The sequence below is a fragment of the Miscanthus floridulus genome, chromosome 2 (genome assembly GCF_019320115.1).
Source record: "Miscanthus floridulus cultivar M001 chromosome 2, ASM1932011v1, whole genome shotgun sequence".
NCBI lineage: Eukaryota > Viridiplantae > Streptophyta > Magnoliopsida > Poales > Poaceae > Miscanthus > Miscanthus floridulus.
This window is the reverse complement of record NC_089581.1, coordinates 141,353,305-141,369,305: the sequence shown is the minus strand read 5'-3', so window position 1 is coordinate 141,369,305 and position 16,001 is coordinate 141,353,305. Positions and strand designations below refer to the sequence as shown.

Sequence of the window (16,001 nt, the reverse complement as noted above, 5' to 3'; positions counted from 1 at the left end):
TGGTTTTTTTTGGTATGCCTCACTTAGCCTCATCTGGTTGGCGCCCGGAGTGAGAATCTTGCCTGGCTGGGTGAGTTGATTCGGCTCTCGTAAAGCGAGCAATACAAAACCCGGCACGTAAGTTTTGAGGTGCTTAAACAAGCGAGCATACTTTATACCCTCACTCGGCAAGGTAATATAGTAACAAGCAAAGAAACCAAACAACCTCTATTTAATATTTATGAGATGCTTTTCGTGTATGCATGGTAGAAAGCAATGACTCAAAACTCCAATAACATCAATGACTACTGTAGCACTAACGCAAACTTTTTCACATGACAAAACAAACAACCAAACACCATACTTATTTTATGAGCAAAACAACTAAACCATGTTTCTTTCCTTACCTAACCTATTAACCTTACTCAGTTCAGTTAGCCTTACTAAACCATGTTTCTTATCCATTGTTTCTAACATCAGATGGATGGATGTGCCTAGCAAACGGGTCCCACATAGGATAAGGTACCCTATCCATCTATCTAGAATTATATATTTTTTAGACAAAATTTGAGTGCTGGCCACTTTGAACAGGGCGTGTCGGCGTGTCCAGTAGAGATCAAGACGTACGACCGCGGGAGCCTGAGAGCATTGTGTGTTGTTGCCGCTGTCTAAAGGCGCTGTCATGACTGTCAAGCCGGTGCCACACTGCCACTCTCTCGTCCGCTACCCGTCCACGTGGCGCGAGGCCCCATTCTCGGCCCCGCCGCCCCTGTCCTTTTCAGCGTTGTTGTTCTCACAAGTCAGAAGCGTCTCGTGGCTCACTTGCTCGCTCCCTCGCTACAAAACCCCAACAAAAACAAACAAACCTAGTCCGGCCTTGTTTCATGCATTAGTATTCACTTCGTAACTTCGGTACACTCTAACACGTGTATGGAGTATTAAAAATGAATCAATTATAAAACTAATTATATAAATTGAGATTAATTTATGAGACGAATCTAATAAATCTAATTAGATTTATGTTTAGTATTTTTAATTATCCGTCCCTGGATCTAGACAGCCCGAGATGCATCCGAACAAGAGGACGAAAAGAAAAGGGAAACGGAACCATATCCTGCCAGAGCGCCGGTGGTGGAAGCGAATGCAATGGTTATCCGCACTAATCCGCGCCACTTTAGTGCGGAGGGGGGGGGGGGGGGGGGGGGGTCCATTTGTCGGTCTCTACTAGTAGTGCCCGTGGCCCCCACCTGTTGCGCCTTTCCTTTCTTTCCCACGCGAATGTAGCATTCCTGACATCCCGGCACTGCAAGATACCCTGTCTCTGGACCCAGAAGTCAGTGACGCACACGGCACACCCTACCGTTCCTTCTAGACGCCACGCCACGCTTGCTTTCGCTTCCTCCGAAAGTCAGGCAACGCAACAAGTTCTTCTCTAGATCCGCTGACTCGCGGGACCCACGCACCCGCGGCCTGACGCGCGGGGGCACACGCACAGTCGCACGCTGCACACACGTTCGCGGTGGTCGGGGCCCTCGCCTGCTACGCGTCCACAGGCAGGGCGCCACGCCGTGGGGCTCCACGCCGCGGGCCTTGTATGAAGTCGCGTGTCTTCTGCTCTGTTCTCGCGCATCTCTCGCCACGCCTCGCCAACTCGCCAGTCGCCACCACCACACCACACTCGCGGTCGGCCGCGGGCAGGAGCGCGCGCGGCGAACGAACGACCCACCGGCGGCGGCGGCCATGTCTGCCCCGAAGCTGTACCGCACCCCGAGCATCCGCGACCGCGTCGAGGACACCCTCCACGCGCACCGCAACGAGCTCGTCGCCCTCCTCTCCAAGTAAGCGCCGCCTCCCCGCCCCGACCGACCCCGATCGCCACCCCTCGCTGACCTCTGATTTGTTTGCCTCTGCTGCCGCCGCGGCGGGTAGGTACGTGAACAAGGGGAAGGGCATCCTGCAGCCGCACCACATCCTCGACGCGCTCGACGAGGTCCAGGGCTCTGGGGTCCGCGCGCTCGCCGAGGGCCCCTTCCTGGACGTCCTCCGCTCCGCGCAGGTGCGCCGCCGCCGCCCATCGCGCGCTTCTTACTTTCTGCGGCAGTGAAGATTATTTGTTTCGTTTTTCTGTGGAGGCTAGCTATGCTGAGTTGCTTGGTTTTGTGTGCGTGTATTTCCGTTCTGCAGGAGGCGATCGTGCTGCCGCCGTTCGTGGCCATCTCGGTGCGCCCGCGCCCGGGGGTTTGGGAGTACGTCCGCGTCAACGTGCACGAACTCAGCGTCGAGCAGCTCACTGTCTCGGAGTACCTCCGCTTCAAGGAGGAGCTCGTCGACGGCCAGTATGTGCTGCTTAACCCCTCGTCCCTGTCCTCTGCTTTGCTTTCGCGGGGATTTCTGGTACCAGGTTTATTTTATTTATTTATTAGCGGGTATTATCCAGTGCAGCGTTTAGCTGCTTTTGCGGCTTTAGGTTTTCGCGTCTCGTGGGTCACTACTTGCTTCTCGATTTGCTCCCCACCATCGGTGAATTAATTTGGTGGGTTGGGGGCAATTTGGGTGGTTAATTGTGCTTGTGAGGGGTGTACATCACAGAGTTGAGTCGTTGGTCAGGCGATTACCTTTATGCAGCTCAGCAGCTGGGCTTGTTGAGTTGTTGGGGTCCAGTCAAGTTGGTACTCCAATTGGGTAAACATGGCACTTTTGTACACCTTCCTTTTAATGTCAATACATGTTTTGAGGACAAAGTAAGCTCCGTAGTGTTAACAACTTTCCGACTATATTGTTTCCTAGATTGATGTATGCAATAAGTTAGTTGAAGTACCTTCACGTTCCTCGTATAGTATAAGCGAACATTTTCCTCAGACTGTTTTCATGTTTAGCTGTAGTTTTCTTTTGTCACTTCATTATAATTTATAAGAGCGTCTTTAATGCCCTGTTTAGAGTATATATTGCCAAAAAGTTACAGCTCTATCCAAAATGGCAGGCACAATGATCCCTACATTCTTGAGCTTGACTTTGAGCCATTCAATGCCTCAGTCCCACGCCCAAATCGGTCATCATCTATTGGAAATGGTGTGCAGTTTCTCAACCGGCACTTGTCTTCAATCATGTTCCGCAACAGGGATTGCCTGGAGCCCCTGTTGGATTTCCTCTGTGGCCACCGGCACAAGGGGCATGTGAGATCTTCTCTAGACATGGAACTTTTTGGACACAAATTTGGCTGATGTTATATATGGTGTTGAGCTGTTGATACTGAAGCTATACATGTGTGGTTATAGGTTATGATGCTAAATGATAGAGTACAGAGCTTGGGGAGGCTTCAGTCTGTGCTGACCAAAGCTGAAGAGCACCTGTCAAAGCTCCCAGCTGACACACCATACTCACAATTTGCTTATAGGTAAGTCTGATCTACCACAATGGTCTTATTGCTCCTGGCATTTTTTTTGTTGCGTCTACTTTGGGCCTTGAGTTTGTGAATAAACCCTGCATTGCCCAGATGTGCACTATTTTAGCTTGCGGTTTGCAATTTAATTTTCTCAGAGCTGATTAAAAAAGCTCTTGGATGAAGAATATTTTCAATAACAAAGCTCATGTTGATACTTACAAAATCAATTCTTTCAAGAAGGCATTTGTAAGCATTTTATGCTGGTCATTTTGGCATGCCATTAATCTGGCTTTTCATAACCAATACACTAGGAGAATAGTTATCTTTAACATATAGATATGTTTTTTTTTGGGTAACATTCAGATTTCAAGAATGGGGCCTGGAGAAAGGTTGGGGTGATACAGCAGAACATGTTTTGGAAATGATTCATCTCCTTCTAGACATCATTCAAGCGCCAGACCCATCAACCCTAGAGAAATTCTTGGGGAGGATCCCCATGATTTTTAATGTTGTTGTGGTATCCCCTCATGGATACTTTGGTCAAGCTAATGTATTGGGCTTGCCAGACACAGGAGGACAGGTAATTAGGACATGGGCTGAGACGTTAACAAATCTTGAAACCAACCATCTTCCTGACCCTACACTTATTGCAAGTCATGAGTTTACTTTGTTGCTGTCCAGATTGTCTATATACTGGACCAAGTTCGTGCACTAGAAAATGAGATGGTTCTTCGTTTAAAGAAACAAGGGCTTGATTTTTCCCCAAAGATTCTCATTGTAAGTGCATTTTTATTTTAATTCTTTCATTTTTAGCATCTGTTAGGATTGTATATTCTCTCTGTACAGCTGGGCTGTTTTGTTCATCAGTCCCATTCTTTTTATCGTGCTCTTGTATGCTGGTTGAGTTTTAACTCCTTACAGGAAACAGAAGACCTTTTAATTATGGGTTTTGCTGTAGTACTCCGAAATAACAGTGAGCTGTCCATTTAATTAGATCTAGATGATTATGATCACATATGACCCCTAGTAGGTAATAGGTGAAATATATATAAGAAAGAAATTCTTTGAGATTAAAAAATCTTTCTTCAAGATCTAATTGTTGCATGGGTGATTTGTTGGAAGTGACAAATCTATTGGTTTTGGAACTTTGGAATGTGACTGACTATGATTAGTCGAAAGTATGTGTATGACGGCCTGCTGCTCATTTGGATGGCAGTGCTGCTGGCAGCGCCGAACTTGAAATGAGAGCCTGTTGTTGCCCTTTTTCTGTTCTCCGGTCACCAGGCTACTTGATTTTTGAAGCAAAAAAAAAAAAAATCACTCATAAAGCAATGGTGGCGTCATGTTCTTGTATAGATTAACAAGCAAAAAGTCAAAAAAAAAAGATGAACTCATAAAGCAATGGTGGCAGCATGTTCTTGTATGGATTAACAAGCAGAGTAGTTGCACAGAACAATTAGTTCAACTCACAAGATGTTAAAACAATGTTTTTTTTTTCCGGTCACATGCACGGAAGTGCATGCACAAACTGGTCTAACGTTAACGGTGGGATGAGATGCCATCCACCTGAAATCAGGGGATTTGTTTTTCTTTCTTTGGTATTTCTTTTTCTGGTTTCTTAGTTATTTTGTTTCGTAAATTTCAAAAATCAATGGCCATGATTTGTTCGAGATATTACTTTTTTTTATGTGGTAACTAGATACCATAGCAAGGCTCATTAATTATTTATTCATTGTTTTCTTTCTCATGTGTTTAAGGTTACTCGGCTGATACCAGATGCAAAAGGAACATCATGCAATCAGCGGCTTGAGAGAATTAGTGGAACACAGCATACTTACATATTACGAGTTCCCTTCAGAAATGAAAATGGGATACTTAAGAAATGGATATCAAGATTTGATGTGTGGCCATACTTGGAAACATTTGCTGAGGTGAATATCATTGGTTCCTTATGGTTCTTGCTTTGAACACAGACCATGAGATGGCTCTGGACTGTCTTCTTTTAATGGAAAAAAATTCTGAGGAAAGTACCTTATGACTTGCATGACACAGTGTAAAATCTGTGAATAGTTAGTTAGGAGACGATATTTGATACTCCCTCTGTTCCAAATTGTAAGTCATTTTTGTTTTTGTAGATTCATAGTTACTATGTAACTAGACATAGTGTATATCTAGGTGCATAGCAAAAACTATATGCCTAGAAAAGCCAAAACGACTTACAATTTACAATTTGGAATGGAAGGAATATATTAAGAAAAATGCCCGAGACTCTATAGGTAAAAATCCAAATTATTTCCAGCAGAGTTGCATAAAAAAGGACCACTTCTACTTTTGCAAGCATTGATTTCTTATATGCAAAATTTCTCTATGTACTGATTCTTTTTCTTACCTGACACTTTCTACTTCAATGATGTTTCCCATTTCCCATTTGACAAAAGCTGTATTTTCCTTTTCTTTTTATACAGGATGCTGCTGGTGAAATTGCTGCTGAATTACAAGGTACTCCAGACTTTATAATTGGAAACTATAGTGATGGAAATCTTGTGGCATCGTTGCTATCTTACAAGATGGGAATTACCCAGGTATGCCCTGTTAATTATACTTGAGCTCTTGCATTTGTTTCATTACTAACCATATCTGCATGGTCCTTGCAGTGCAATATTGCTCATGCTCTGGAAAAGACTAAATATCCAGATTCAGACATATACTGGAAGAAGTTCGATGAGAAATATCATTTCTCCTGTCAGTTCACTGCTGATATAATTGCTATGAACAATGCTGATTTTATCATCACCAGCACATACCAAGAAATTGCTGGAAGGTTTTATTCTGCTCCTTGTTTTTTTTTTGTGTGTGTGTGTGTGTGTGTGTTTGTGTGTGTGTGTGTGACTTCAGCTTTCACCAATTGATTTGCGAGCATACTGAATCATGTTTACCTCACTTATGCATTTACTTGCTCTGATGTTAAGTTATTGTATTGGTGGTAATTAGGGTAACTTGCAATCCATGGCTTTCATGAATTAATCTTGCATGGATTGTGATCACATATGGATAATAGCTATTCTTAATTTCCTAATAGATGCTCATACTCATTCTAATTTTTCCTCTTTCTCAGCAAAAATACTGTTGGACAGTATGAGAGTCATACTGCTTTTACTCTGCCTGGTCTGTACCGCGTTGTCCATGGGATTGATGTCTTCGATCCTAAGTTCAATATAGTCTCTCCTGGAGCTGACATGTCCATATATTTTCCATATACTGAAAAGGCCAAGCGGCTCACTTCTCTTCATGGTTCAATCGAAAGTTTGCTTTATGACCCAGAGCAAAATGATCAACACATGTGAGTACTTTCTGTTATCTTGGTCCTTTTTGAGGCCCTTTGAGTTGACATGGATGTCCTTTGCAGTATTCTCTTCTAATTTGAACTCTGAAATCTCTGCTGATGATATGGTTACCACTTTGACCATTTGTTTTTTATTTGGTGGGATTGTAGATAGTGGTGACATGTGGTTCTTCAATTATTTCTAATGATGACAATTGTCCCCCTAATTCGCAGTGGGCATCTAGATGACCGATCAAAACCCATCCTCTTCTCCATGGCAAGACTTGACCGGGTGAAAAACATAACAGGACTGGTTGAAGCTTTTGCTAAATGCACTAAGTTGAGAGAACTGGTAAACCTTGTTGTTGTTGCTGGGTACAATGATGTCAAGAAGTCCAAGGACAGAGAAGAGATCGCAGAGATAGAGAAGATGCATGAACTTATTAAGACCTACAACTTGTTCGGGCAGTTCCGCTGGATCTCTGCTCAGACAAACAGGGCCCGTAACGGCGAGCTCTATCGCTACATAGCTGATACTCATGGTGCTTTTGTACAGGTATGGCTCTGAATTATAATCTAGAATTCTAGATAGAGGTTCCATACTTGACATATGTATGGTCTGGTGGTCTAGCAGCTCACATACCAACTCAAATTTTGTCGTGTTAACTACAGCCAGCCTTTTATGAAGCATTTGGTCTCACTGTGGTGGAGGCCATGACCTGTGGACTTCCTACTTTCGCAACACTCCATGGAGGGCCAGCTGAGATTATAGAGCATGGCATCTCGGGCTTCCACATTGACCCGTACCACCCCGAGCAGGCTGCTAATCTGATGGCTGACTTCTTCGAGCGATGCAAGCAAGACCCAAGTCACTGGGTGAAAATATCTGAAGCAGGACTGCAGCGCATATACGAAAAGTCAGTGCTGGAAATCCTGTTTGACTCATGTCTCTAGGACTATAGGAAAATATCTGAGGCATGGGTGCATACCTTCCTTTTCCGCATGGTCTCTAGTGTGATGCTTATTTTCTTTGTGTTGCCTACCAGGTACACATGGAAGATATACTCTGAGAGGTTGATGACATTGGCCGGGGTCTATGGTTTCTGGAAGTATGTGTCCAAGCTTGAGAGGCGGGAGACAAGGCGCTACCTTGAGATGTTCTACATATTGAAGTTCCGCGAGCTGGTGTGCTCTGTTCTCAACCCTCTTTCCTTACAAAGTTACAATATATGAAATGGAATTTTGTCGCAACATGTTAGAAATGATATATATGCTGTTACACCAAGATTAGATTCAGTAGAAATATATCTTTAATAAAAGGTCTCTTATTTGTAAAATTGATTGGCTTCTGCTTTCCATGCATGCAGGCGAAGACAGTGCCGCTTGCAGTTGACCAGCCACAGTAGTTGGTCCTCCCCTTGGTGCTCGTAGCTTGCTCAACTGTTACTGTATGTACCACTTTGGTACAAAACTGAACCTTATCGCAGGGAAGGACCTTCAGTAATTTAGGTGCGGCAGACGGTAGCTAATAAAATGTGTATATTCGCTCGTTTGCCTTATGCTGAACTGAACCTTGTGCCTCCCTGGCTATATTGGTTGAACATCTAGGCTTTTGTACATAAGGCAGTTTGTGATCCACCTGTAGCGTCGGGCTATGTGATCCACCTGTAGCGTCAGGCTACAGTTTTCTGTACTTTGTGGTCGGTACTATTTACTGTAATGCACTAATACTGTCAAGCTGTCGGCTGCAATTTCTCTGCAGGCAGGCCGCAGGCACTGGTAAAGTGCTGATAATACAGCATATTCTGTTGACAGTGAAGACACATGTTCATGGTATAGATTCCATTTTACTTGCTCTGTCGCTCAGCTTCTTGTTTGGGAAGATTGGGGCGAGTTTGGATGCTGTGGCCATACTAAATTTTGGCCGTTAAGCCAAGTACTGCTGTATGGATTGGTGACAAATATTGGCAAGCCTGCGCGTATGTTGGCACAGGACATAAAACCCGCCCACGCTTGCGACATAGAGGAGAGAAAGAGCTTTTGATTATGCATAGCCGCTCCGCTGCCTCCCCATAATGCTCCACTATGGAGTGTCTCTTTTGCTTTTGCTTGTACGTAAACTCTCTTTCTTTCTTGTTTAATTGAAAGACAGAGCTGCTGCCAATGCATTCAAAAACTTGCCTGGCCAGCTGGCCTGCCGTAGTCACTGGTCCGCTGTGAACCGTACATTTCTTCTCAGTGATGCCGAACATGCCTCGACTCTGCACAGCCCTGTGATTCCGTGTTTGGGATAAGATGCGATAGGATAGGATGATGGCCATTAGGGCCGGGCCTTATCGGGGGCACGAGGCACGGTCTGTTAAGACCCGGCCCGAAGAGCTTCGTGCCCGTGCCGGCCCGGCCCGCAGCCTATTGCCGTGCTTGGGCAGACCTCGGCACGCTGGGCCAGCACGAGCACGGCCCGATATGAGAGTCGGCCCGCTAAGGCCCCTTCCGGAGCAATCCCAAACCGGCGCAGATCCGCCGTCGGGCTCTTCCTCCCCCGTCCCCACTCACCGCGAGCTCGAGTTCGCCGTCTGCAGTTGGAAGGCGCGGCGGTGGCGCCCTCCGAGGCTTCTCTTCCTCCCTTCGCGTCCGCAGCTGGATGGCGCAGCAGCGGCGAAAGCTACTTCCTCCCCTTCCCTCCGGAGCTCCCCTCCTCTATGGGCCGGCACAGGCACGCCGTGCCTTGCGTGCCTGCGTGCCGGCACGGCACGTCTAAGGTCACCTAGTGCCGTGCTTGGGCTCGAGTGTTGGCACGGCACAGCTAGGCAGTCGTGCCTTAGCGTGCCGTGCCCGTGCGTGTGCCGTGCCGGACGGCACGAATGGCCATGTATTCCAATCTGAACTCCTGAATTTTTTAGGATAGAATGATGGTTGTTTAGTTCTTATGATGAGAACGGTACCGAACAGGATTCGCATCAGCGCCAGGCGAGAGCCGAGATATGAGAGTGTTCAGAATTTCGCTCGTGGCAAGGTTCTCAGTTCACTGGACCTTACTAAATGGGAGTGCTAAGTGCCAAGTGCCAAACGATTCAAGAAACTCATAACTGAAATTTTCCGCGGACGTACAAACGCAACGAGTCGTTGCCAGTTTGCCAGACGGGGGGAAAGAACCGAAACAGACATCACATCATACGCTGCTGTCGTACCGTGGAGCCTCTCCGGCTCCTTGCCCTGCGGCGGCGGCGGCCACCGCGGCGCGGCAGAGCGGGCACGTCGAGTTCACTCGGAACCACGCCTCGATGCACTCCGCGTGGAACCCATGACCGCAGCCCGGCACGAGCCGCGTAGCGTCCTCGGCGTCCCCGTCCCCGAGCTCCGCAAGGCACACCGCGCAGTCGACCTTCTCCGCGCCGAAGCGTGCCGCGGCCACGCGCACCAGCACCGACAGCGGCGACGACGTCGGCGCTGTGCGAGGCGTGCGGCGCGCTGCCTCCCCTGCTCCGTACGCCGCCGTCACGTCCCGAGACGGGCAAGACGGCGACGGCGGCCGAGCGGACGAGGTGGGTGGAGAAACGGTACCGCCGGTGGAGTTGCTTCTGGTTCCGTGCTTCCTGCACTGCCAGATGAAGCGCCAGATGAGGTAGAGCAGGATGACGAGGATGCTCAGGGCCGCGAGCGCAGACGACGCGCGGCTGGAGACCCGCCCGTGCGGCGCCGGCGCAGTGCCACTGCCACCGCTATCGGTGTCCATCTTCGTGTATCGGCCTATGCTCTGGCCACCCCCGTTAGCTGACAAAACTAGCCAGCGGCTCGCAAGCACCAAGCAGAGTAGAAGTTTGCACTGACTGGAGACATAAATAGAAGTCTTGGGTCCAGATCAGGTCATCAAGAGAAGTAATATAATATGATCGCGTCCATAAACGGTAGTTAGCTCACTAGTACTTGTGAGTATTTTAAATTAATCACACCATGCCGTTAGGTTGGAATAAGGCCGTCATTTGTTGCAGGGGAGCAATTAGCCGCAGCAGCTACGAAAGTAGGAAGTCAGCCTGGTTTGTAGGTACTGCAGTATGATGCATGCCGAAGGCGAGAAGCACTTCTGACAGTGATCTAGCTTGCTGTAATATCAGGTGTTTCTAGTTGACAGCGGCCTCAGCCTCCTAAGGTATTGCCTTATCTATAGTTTTTTTTACCCGTTTTTCATTAGGGAAAATGGTGTTATTGCCCTTGTCTAGTACTCCAATTGTGATTTTGTCTCTCTTTTTTTAATTTTGTAATTTTACCCTCGCTTTTTTCAAACGAAGCTCCCGTCTACCCCTGCTTTGTAACACCGTCTAAAATGCTGGGATTAAATGGTAAAAAAAAAAGAAAAAGAAAAGACACCTACATGAAAAGACAGTGATACCCCTCGGTCCCTTTCTCCTTTCTCACCCGTTCGCTCGACCAATTCCCGACAAGAAGTCGCGGCTCGCAGAAGGTTTCGCGGCCTGGCAGCGGCGCAGCTACCGGTGGCGGCGCAGCTCCTCCTCCCTCCTTCCTGCTCCCCCCCCCCCCCGGCGTGGCTCATCCTCCCTCCTTCCCGCTCCCCCTCGGCGCGTCTCCTCCTCCCTCTGCCACACTCCGGCAGCACGGCTCACGTGTTAGGGTTTGGGGAGTACCGGCGGCGGCGCAACTCATCCTCACTCCGCCCCGCTCCTCCCCAGGCTCGCGCCCACAGTGGCTGGGGCGCCGCGTGGCCTGCAGCGGGCTCCGCCTCGACCCCTCCCCCTGGCTCGCGCCCGCTGCGGCGCGGCTCCGGTGCCTGGCCACGGCTCCCGGCGGCGCCTGGCAGCGGGTCTCCGCGCTGCCTCCTCCCCTCCTTCCTCCGCTCCTCCTCCCCATGCAGGCTCCCGTGCCTGCCTCCTGCTGCCCCGGTGACGGTGCCGCACCCGGCCGCCGATGGGGCCGCCCCGGGCGTCGTCGCGCGCCTCATGGGCCTGGAGTCCTGGCCCGCCACCGCCGCACCGCCCAGACTGCGAGCACGAAGTCACCAGCAAGCCAGCGACGCCCTCCACTGCACCTTCTGTGGCAGCCACGATGGCAGATCCACCTCTGGACATCTCCCTCGCTTCCCAATTCTGCATCACCGAGCAGGCCACTGACCACGACATCACCGGCTCCGTCTTCGGCAAGCCAGCGACACCGACCACAGCAATGGCATCCACCTCTACCTCGTCGACCTCTATGCTGCCCCATGAGGTCGCCCCCACCGTATCCATCGAGACCACAGAACACCTTTGGGAGACGCACGCTAGGTGTTCGATGTCGTGTCGTGACCCGGACGCCAAGGTCGTCGACGGCGACTTTGCCACGCAGTTGGAGGTGCTCGGCGCCGACATCAACGACCCGCTCAAGAGCGCCGCTTGCCTCATCACCAGGCCGCACCTCGTCAAGGAGGTTCATATGCAGTTGAAAAGCGAAAGGACTTCCACAGGCGCCGGCTGCAAGTCCTTGCAAGTGCCGGCCCTGACCTGATTGTGTTTGAGGTAACGCCACAGGCTACTTATACTTCCTCATGTGATTACTGCAAGTCAGTGGAGTTGTGCTACCATTGCATCTCAGATATGGGCAATAATCTTCACAATATTAGTACAACCAACCATAGGCAAAGTAGCAAGACACCAAAACCTCCATGGCTTCTATGCACAACAGTGTTTAGTTCATGGTCTGGAAAAATGCAATTGGTCAGTGGGTTTCTGCTTGAGGTGTCGCCATGGTATTTGTCTACAATCTATCTAACTGTTCGGCCAACAGCTCAATAAAGGGTCCAAGGTAATGGTGCATGGCTAGAGATGAGAAAAACATGCATCGGATCAACACTTGCTATTTCAGTACATGTACAGACAGCTGCAAGATTTAGGACATGGTTGGTGTGGTGGTGTCATAGTGAGTGGCTTGGTTTGCTTCAGTCAAATTATTGGAGGGAAGTACAATGGAACTATTGCCAGCTTTCTATGGAGGGCAACGTAGTTCATCACTCCATTTCGGTGTTGCGGCATACAAGGATTCAACTGTTACAAACAGCCATGCAAGGCAATATGGCAGCGAAGGTTCTGGAGATGTCTCTACTACCATCTTCATATCAATTTATGTTGGTACATTATGTGAGTCACAGAGTGATTGCTAATGAAACCAATCAACATCAGCTTTGGCATTTCACTAAGACAAATCAGTATATCTCTACTTTGGCATTTGAGTCGTGGATTTTGGAGACCCTTTCATCGGATGGGGAACTATTGCCATTTGATAACATATCATTCACTGATCTTTGGGAGATTGCTCAATGGATATCACTTCAAGGACATACTGATGCCCATGCTGTAAATGTGAATAGGCCTCCGTGAATGTGGAGGAGGCCGTAGCTGTGGACGATAAGGTTGCTCCCACTGATGAGAAGCCACTTGAAGCAGCAGCTGAAGCTCCACAATAGGAAGGTGATGCAGAAGCTGCTGTGCAGGAGATTTCTCATAAGATCGAAGTGCCATATGTTTCAATTTGGTTATATTAATCCGATGTTGAATATCTTTTTATTCATGTCATTCTCTTTTCCAATTTGGTTAGTAAATACATGGTGTAGTTTTAGTGCTTGTAGTGTTACATGAACCAACTTGTATGGCGGTTACTTTTGCTGAAAAAACATGTACTGTATGACATTCCTATGTGGTAAGGTACTAAGGTTATCAGTGCATGCATCTACTTATACAGTTTGTTAACCGATGTTCTACATGCATTCTTATACATTGAAGATTTTTGGTCCCATACAAAAGATTATATCAATTGTTAGCATACAATAAAAAAGTCTAATTCCAAATAAGGGTAAAATCACAATTAGGCATAACAAACATGGATAAAATCATATGGGCATTCATGTCCTTTTGTACAAAGTTTAACACCGTTAGGGGTGGATGATGGAGCAGGGGCAAACTGGTGCTTCGTGAATGGCACAGTAGGGGTAAATTCACAAAGTCAAAAAAATAGGGGCAAAATCACAATTTCGATACAAAACAAGGGTATAAACGCAAGAGCCCCTTTTCATTAAGAGGAATGGCCAAAAGAAAGGCCAGATAACGGTTACAAAAGGACTCATAAGTAATCATAGGATTACCTGTAGAATCCGAAAGACACAAACAATAAGAAAACGCGAGAGGGGAGGAGGGGGAACCACTACCTCACAACACCAACCGACTATGCCTACAAAAGAAAAAATACATCCACGCAATGGTCGCCAATAGAGGGGGTGAAGCCATGGTGGCAAAACATCCACAGGTAGAAAGCCTGGCATATCTGCAAGCGACCAGGTAGCCGCTGCGAAGAATAAGACGACAGTATCCGTAAGCGACCAGGTAGCCGCTGCGAAGAGGACGACGACAGTATCCACAGGCGACTAGGTAGCTGCTGCGAAGAAGAGGAAGATAGCATCCACACGCAACAAGGTAGCCACTGCGAAGAAGATGACGACTACGGCAACAACAACACCCTAGGTGGATAGACCAAAGCGAAGAGAAAGCTAAAGCACGGCAGGCACAGTACAAGCTAGGAGCGGCTTCGACGGATGGTGGCCAACAACGAAGCCTCCAAGAAGAAAATAACGTCCACAGACGCCAACAATGTTGTTGGTATATTTAACGCACACAGATAAATCCGCAAGCGCACGGATATCACTGTAGCTTTCACCCAGAAGTGTTCCAAGTATCGTATCCATAGGGAAACATGTGACAGTAACTACGTCTAACTTAACCCAGAGTAGGAACAATACTTAAGATAAAAGGAGTATAGAGGAGGTCACAAAGGTCTTCTAGTTCTAACTTCCGTAAGCTATGTCTTCTATTGTTCAACTGAGGATATTACTAAGGGAAACACAAGCAGAGTAGGTTCCTATAGTAACTAAATCCTGCTAGGCCTACAAAGGATTCAACGAGGCTATAAGAGTCACCCTCGCGAGCTACCATCGATCCAGAATATACGGTACATCCACAAGTAACCCGGTCTAAGCACCACGCTTACACCTACAACTACTACTTTAACCTAGAGCATCCTATAGATTAAAGCGCTCAAAGAATTATGAACCTGATGAACAATATAAACACGATGCTTACTTGAATTAGAAGTCGATTACCAGAGAATCCTCAGAAGCAAGTGAAAGCTCTAGTTTGGTTTTGGTTAATTGATGAAACCCTAAGTGCTAACCTAGTTTATCAAGATGATTATGAGATAGGTAGCACTACTCCAAGTGATGAAGCAATGACGAAGATCATGACAATGGTGATAGCATGGTGATGATCAAATGCTTGAACTTGGAAAAGAAGAAAGAGAAAAACAAAAGGCTCAAGGCAAAGGTATAAAATGTAGGAGCCATTTTGTTTTACTGATCAAGACACTTAGTGAGTGTGATCACATTTAGGATAGATAGCCGTACTATTAAGAGGAGTGTAACTCGTATCGAAATGCGGTTATCAAAGTGCCACTAGATGCTCTAATTCATTGCATATGCATTTAGGATCTAGTGGAGTGCTAACACCCTTGAAAATATTTGTGAAAATATGCTAACACATGTGCACATGGTGTTTGCAGGGGTGAGATGGGTTTGGCGCTTTTGGAAAAATGAAATGTCTATTTTCTATTGCGCCGGATGCAAAATTCTTGGTGGTTTACACATTTGAGCAAGGGTGAAGAAGTTAGAGTTGAAATAGAGTTGGTCGAAATGATGCTGGCATCGGTCTACTGACCGGACGCTGGGTCACTCAGCGACCGGACGCTGAAAGGCTATGTCCGGTCGAGCTGTCAGACGGCACAGTGGGTAGGGTTGAGCACCGGACGCTGGTCTGCGTCCGGTCATGGTGGACCAGACGCGTCCGGTCGAAAAAACATGCCTCGAGGAGCTTACTGGAAACGACCGGACGCTGAGGCTTCAGCGTCCGGTCAGTTTTGACCGGAGCGTCCGGTCAGCTTCGTAGCCGTTGAAATCTGACGAACAACGTTTGAAGCTGGTGACACGTGGCGTCCATTGGGCGACCGGACACTAAGGGCCAGCGTCCGGTCGGTATGACCAGAGCGTCCAGTCAGAGCGTGTTTTGCCTAGTGAAGGGGTACAACGGCTCTATTTGATGGGGGCTCTATTTATAGCCCCATGGCCGGCTCAAGGGATAACTCTTGCACATTTTCATTGACATAGCATCCTTTTGAGCTTAGCCAAAGTCCTCCAACTCATCTCCATCATTGATCCATCATCATTGTGAGATTGGGAGAGAATCCAAGTGCATTGCTTGAGTGATTGCATCTAGTGGCATTTGGTAT

General features: G+C 47.7%; 2 protein-coding genes across 2 annotated transcripts; one reads left to right on the top strand and one right to left on the bottom strand.

Moving 5' to 3' along the window:
• The first annotated feature begins 1,583 nt into the window (after positions 1-1,583).
• On the top strand, positions 1,584-8,502 carry LOC136531353 (sucrose synthase 4-like). The gene is made up of 15 exons (XM_066524020.1): positions 1,584-1,817; positions 1,909-2,035; positions 2,164-2,315; positions 2,960-3,152; positions 3,255-3,373; positions 3,725-3,941; positions 4,043-4,138; positions 5,119-5,292; positions 5,827-5,943; positions 6,016-6,182; positions 6,477-6,701; positions 6,918-7,239; positions 7,356-7,600; positions 7,730-7,868; positions 8,051-8,502. The coding sequence occupies exons 1-15, from the start codon at positions 1,720-1,722 to the stop codon at positions 8,087-8,089; spliced, it is 2,430 nt and encodes an 809-aa protein (XP_066380117.1). The 5' UTR covers positions 1,584-1,719; the 3' UTR covers positions 8,090-8,502.
• Positions 8,503-9,855: 1,353 nt separating this feature from the next.
• LOC136537175 (E3 ubiquitin-protein ligase EL5-like) lies at positions 9,856-10,419 on the bottom strand. The gene has a single exon (XM_066529232.1). It carries the CDS (start codon positions 10,417-10,419, stop codon positions 9,856-9,858), a length of 564 nt encoding a protein of 187 aa, XP_066385329.1.
• Positions 10,420-16,001: the final 5,582 nt, after the last annotated feature.